Source organism: Symsagittifera roscoffensis, chromosome 6 (assembly GCF_963678635.1).
Source record: "Symsagittifera roscoffensis chromosome 6, txSymRosc1.1, whole genome shotgun sequence".
Classification (NCBI taxonomy): Eukaryota; Metazoa; Xenacoelomorpha; order Acoela; family Convolutidae; genus Symsagittifera; species Symsagittifera roscoffensis.
Window position 1 is genome coordinate 52,662,655 of NC_087067.1, and position 6,000 is coordinate 52,668,654.

At 32.6% G+C, this 6,000-nt stretch overlaps 1 protein-coding gene across 1 annotated transcript in view; it reads right to left on the reverse strand.

Annotated features, from left to right (window-relative positions):
* Positions 1-6,000, reverse strand: part of LOC134848152 (uncharacterized) — a 44,034-nt gene that overhangs the window by 10,508 nt on the left and 27,526 nt on the right. Inside the window, exon 2 of the mRNA XM_063865511.1 lies at positions 4,784-4,933. Within this exon, the coding sequence (XP_063721581.1) occupies positions 4,784-4,933 (150 nt within the window). The remainder of the gene's footprint in view (positions 1-4,783; positions 4,934-6,000) is intronic.

A 6,000-nucleotide genomic window follows, 5' to 3' on the forward strand; every position in this document is an offset into this window, starting at 1 on the left:
AAAAAAAGATTTCGACTAAAAACATTTAACAAACAAAAAAGTTTGGATTAAGTTGTTTTTGACATTATTTGACTTATTTGAACTTTTAAACCAAATTGTAAAAATGGAAAAAAAACACAAAAAGTCACTTCCATAGGTCAAAGGGAAAAAGAGCAAGTATAATTATTATAACCAAGTTTAGTTATTGCAGAGTTGCACGGCGCTTCAGCATCAACTCATTATATCGTTCGTATTATCATAACACAAAGTATGAAATACTCACCAAAAAGTTTCAGTTTGTGTATTGATTAGAGTCTATGAGTCTATTTGTGGCTCAAATATGGTTTTTTGCCCTCCGGTGAGACTCTATCGTTTGCAACTCTGCTGCTTTTGTTAACCTCAACAAATTTTCCTCTTCTGATGGCATTTGGTTCCAATTTATTAAGATCATCTAAGCTATTGACTCGATCCATTTTCACCAGTAACTGCAACTGATACAATGCAATTGTTGATCGCCGTCTCCAATCTTATACAAACAGCAGTTGCTTTGATCTCCGCGTCAGCTTTTGGCAATTTTTCATTTAAAATAAAAAACTTTTGGTTTATTGCGTTGACCTTTTTTCTAAGAATCCTTCTATTTTTCCAGACTTGCGTTTTGTCCTCGAAGTAAATGAATTTGCATTTTACGCTGGGAAGGAAAATACCTGTATTACCAGGCAGGACATGGCAAGCTTTCACACCATCATACTTAATTGTTATACCCAAAAAATACTTAAAATTTTTAGGGCCCCCATTGTTACGTCTCTCACATTGCGCGCATCGTAACGAGGATTCAATGATATAATACTATCTTTTTTTGAATATTTTTTCCTGAGCACGCAATCGTTCCTGCATGTCCCGGTGATTTTTTTTTCCAACTCTTGAATGCGCAATTGTTGAGCACTCGAAATCATTTTAAGACCATCAATTTCTTTTTGTAACTCGCTCACCTTAGTGTCACTTGTTTTACTCATGAAACCTCGAGCAGGAATGGAGCTGTTTGACATTCCCACCAAAACATCTTGGTGATCCACATCCGTGATAAATAATCCGTCAAATAAACACTTTTAAAATCACTATTAATCATATTATATGTAATTTAGATATTAAAAATTAGGAGAATTAATAATTGAAAAAAGTCAATCAGAAGAAATTTTGAAAGATATAGGCTCTGTTTTATTTGAAATCATATCGACCTCAGGGTTCTTAATAATCATTTACTTTTATCAGTGTCAAGTTTTGGGATTGTTTTTAAGCGAAAAATTCGGCCAGAAGGAGAATTCGCATCAGATTTTATTTCATTTCAAGTTTCATTTCATATTTCAATTCAAATTTGTGTTTGTTTTTCGAAGTCAATCGACTGTTTGCTTATTTTGCTGTGTTTCTTGATTTAAGAGCGCCGTTTTCGACGGTGCAAAAAAACAAGAATTTAAAACCCAAAAAACAAGGAAAAAAGTTAGTTTTTCAAAAAATTTATCTTATTTGAGCATTCCTAACATTTTCAAAGTGAATAAATATGTTCTTAAAAAATTACAATTTGACATACTCATCTGACGTAACTTTTGCCGGCAATGTCCTTTATCCACTGTAAAATTTGTCGCTCAAAAAACGTAGACCGTTTATTTGCTCGAAAACTTGAGAATATCAAAATCAAAGAAAATACTTAAGTGTTTCTGCTCGTCGCAAATAAATTGAATAATTTATTTCCTTGTTCATAATTAGTCCTAGTGATAATTTTTTTATCAAGCTTAGCTCAGGTTTTAGTAAGTTTCGTGTAGTATCGATTTCTACGCTCAAATTTCTGTAGGGATTGTGTCATATCAATTTCCATCCTGAAAATTTTTTTTCAAAAGAATTATCAATTCAAAATATTCATAATTCAACTTCAATCAAGAGCTAAATTAGCACCTTGGAGCCCTAATATTGAATTTGATAAAACTAAGTTTTTCCAACTAATGTTTCAATTATTAAGAAGTTTTCTTTATGCTAATGTTTCATTAAATAATTATCTTCATCAACGATAGCAAAAGTGCTGCAGATTTAGTAATTTTTTTCAGCAGGTGATATGGCTTGAAACTCAGTTGTAAAAAATTATCTTCAATTTTATAAAATTTACTCATCTACAAAACTTTTGCAATTTTGTAGATTTTGCAAATTTATAAGTTCCGCAAATTTGACTATCTTTTTCAATTTATTTTAAAGTTTTTACAGTATCCGATAATCACGTTAGAAGAATCTAATCTATTTTATAGTTTTAATGAGTAGTTTATAGTTTTAATGAAATACGTCATTTTTTTGACAGAGGCGGCGCTGAATTTTTTAACGTTTGTTTTCGATAGTGTTCAATCAAATATGCCAGCTATTAAGTCAGTTTTGCCAAAATGGAAAACGACCACTTGACAAGTTTTCTGAGCCTTGAAAGCTTAAGGTAAAAAAAATCGTTTTGAAAACTTTAACCATATAAATTAAATTGAAACATTGTAAGCCGAATAAAATCTTTCAGCAAAAATAAACATTTTGAGCTGAAGCATTAAAAGCACAAAAGGATAAAATCCTGATTTTCTTATAAACAGCGCAATATTTAGAAAACATCAACAATATGAAAGGTAGTCAACAGAGAGTTGGAAAAGAGTCGATGAATGCAAGGAAACCAAGAGAAAAAGTTTTTCTTTTTGAAAACTTCAACTTGTAAATTTCAAAGTAAAAAATATCTCGAATGAAAATTTTTTAGATTTTAAAGAACATTTATTCAATGAATGACACCATTTGGATCAATTAGCTGAATTTGAGAAAACTGGATCAATAGGTAAAAGTTTTTTCCTCTGGAAACAAGAAATGGATCACGTTTTTGTAATTTTCACCCTTTTGCTGTTAGATAGTGAAACTTGCCTTCATTTTAGCGAATCAGATGAACTGAATTTGAAAATGAATAAAAAGCAAAACCTCGAAATATCAATTTTGAGCGTGAATCGATTTTATTTTTTTCTTACAAAATATTTTATAAATCATCGCGATATATATGTGTCTTCACATTTCTCATAGACGCTTGGAAATCAATCGGATGTCATGCAGCTGAAATAACCATGCTTTTAATTTTTTGTTTTATCAGACGTTAAATAGGAATTGAAAAAGCAAAAAAAAAAACAGATATTTTCAATCCATGCTTGTTTCGTTTTTTTTTGTCTGTTGTTGTACTCTGATACTGATAAAGTCAATGAATGCAGCGTTGTGGTATAATTTATGTGAAACAGAAATTATTTTAAAAATTTTATTAGAAACTAATGTGCTGCAATCATTCTGATAACCATTTTTTTGTCGACTTTCCGCACTGGAAGTGTATATAATTTTGGCTTCGGCACCTGTGTACTCAAAACGAAGAAATTGAAAGCTTTTAGTTTTGTTGCAGGATTAGTTTTCGCTACCTTATTGACAAACTAAAGACTTAATGAGCGGAAGCATATCTGATTGACAAGAATCATAGCAGCGGAACCAAAAATGTATCCACATGCATTAAGTTTTACTTGCATGCAACTCTAAAGCTTGAAAAACCGAATTTGATATTCTATCATTGAAGGTTTATTGAAGTGCAAAATGGTTGCAACAGCAGAAAATCAGCTTGCTTTGCTTGCCACTAATAACTAATTTAAAAAATTGCTGGATAAATTCCATTAGCACTTGCTATAACAACTAGTAAAATGGTTATTTACGAGTTCAGTTGTCCTTCTGATTGGCTTAAATTTCCCAGAGTATTACAGAACTAGCAATTTGTCCCCCAGCGAAAAGATTCTCGATTATTTATAGTTTTCGTTAGCTCAGAGATAGACATGGAAGAGAAACAGTTCTTCTTCTTCCTCTTCGTCTTCTTCCATAAACAGTAATTTTCAGGCAGAATAAACTCATTATCAGATCTTTTACAATTTTATGGCCTTGAATTTCATAGCAATATAATGTTTCTCTCCAAGCGGTTTCATTGACCATAAAAAAACAGCAGAAAGTTGATTTTTCAAATTCACCACAATCTCAGAGATGGCAGAAATTAGACATGACGATTTTAAGTATAGTTTCAATCAAAAAGGAAGTTAAGCAAGAAGCGCCGGTCGCTCCGCAAATAGCGCAGAAAGTTTTGACCACATTCATAAAAAAAACTTTTTACCAGTTTTTGTGCACGGTATGCCGAGAAAAAAGACCAAAGTTTAGAACTTAAGTATCTTAACAATAATCAATTACATTTGTCTTCAAAGAATGATTAACAAATAATGAAAAAAAAACTTTTTATTGAGAAGGAACGGATAGATGGAATATCAAAAACGCTTTTTGGCTGAAACATACAATTTTTATCCATCAAATTTAACCCGCTCGCAATTAGTATAAAAAATCAAAAATTTTAAACCGGTGTTTCTCGACACAATAACTTATTTGCATACTTTTATGTCGTGTGAAACTACTGATTGGTTTTTATATGATGTATCACACAACCATTTCTGATGATTTTTCGTGCTACCTGATTTCGCGTAGTAGAAGAAACTGCATGTTAGCTATAAAAATCTTTTAGATTCATTGTGTGTGCCCTTTTTTTCGATTATGCGTGTTTTTTTTTGCCTTGAGATTTTTGGCACCGACTTTTGAATATGACTCAAGCCCAACTGCAAACTAATTTTTCCTGTTGTTTAAAAATGAGCAGGCAAAAAAATTCAATTTGCTCATGCTTGTGAAATTAATGATGACAAAATGAAATGGTTATTTTTTAAATCATTATTCTGGCTACCTTGAAAGCGTCCTCAAGTTCTTTCTCAGTAGTTTGGTCATCCATGAAGTTCCTCGACATATTCTCCAACAGGTCCAGAAAGTCCACCCTCTCTGACCCCGGCTGACCTCTGCTCACTCCAGGAGTCAATCGAGTCGGCCTAGAAGGGCCCTAGAGACAGAATGCACAAAACGTAAGAAAACAAGTGACCGAGGTAGATCAAAAAAAATCCTACATGTTTTGCTCTTCTCCTTTTTCACTTCTAGAATATCACAGAGGCAAAGCGGAGCATTAAATAAATTTTTAGTGTTTATCGAGCGGCCACTAAGCCGACAGTTAAAGGTTTAATGTTAAAGGTCGATGATAAAGCAAGTTCAATTTCTTACAGATAGCAATTATTTAGTAAAAAGAAATTGTGCCGACGAGCATCAGAACAAAAACCCAAAAATCCGCCTTAATTCAGACAAGTTTTCATTCAACTTTTTCAAGTACTTTATTGGAAGAAAACTGCCACATCAATGCTGTTATACGACCTTTTTCTATCAGCACTTGCACGCGATGGACCTATCACGGTTGTTAGATTTAAAAAACATATATAGAGAGAAAAAATCTAGCTCCTGATTACAGAGGTGTTGGAGCTTCGAAAATGGTCTGTTAAATCAACGCTCTATTTAAACGCTGCAAACTTTGCGTTGCTTATTCTGCACCCAAAACTTCAAGTGTGTATTTGAAACTTGAACATAGAAAGCAAGCTAAATATCCCGTTACGCTCACTTACCGACTCCAATATTGTTGCACCCATTAGCAAACTTGCCCTGGAGAGCAATTCTTCAACCAAAAATTAACCCAAAAACGACGTTCAATTTAAATGCAGAAAATGCTAAATAACTTGTTTGCTTTAAGATTCGGATTTTTAATGATGAAACCAAACGCATAAATTGTACTCTTTTGGCTTCACGTTTACCCAGTTGCAAATTTACCTGAGGTAAATCTTTGCAAAAACTTAGGAATATTTTTGACTAAAAAGTGCAAATAACTTTTCTTTGCTTGCGAATTCGTAATCTCTAACCTGCATAAATCCTTGAGCACTGGCCAAAACCAACATTGAGTCTTCAACCAAAAATTAACCCAAAAACGACGTTCAATTTAAATGCAGAAAATGCTAAATAAATTGTTTGCTTTACGATTCGGATTTTTAATGATGAAACCAAACGCATGAATTGTACTCTTTTGGCTTC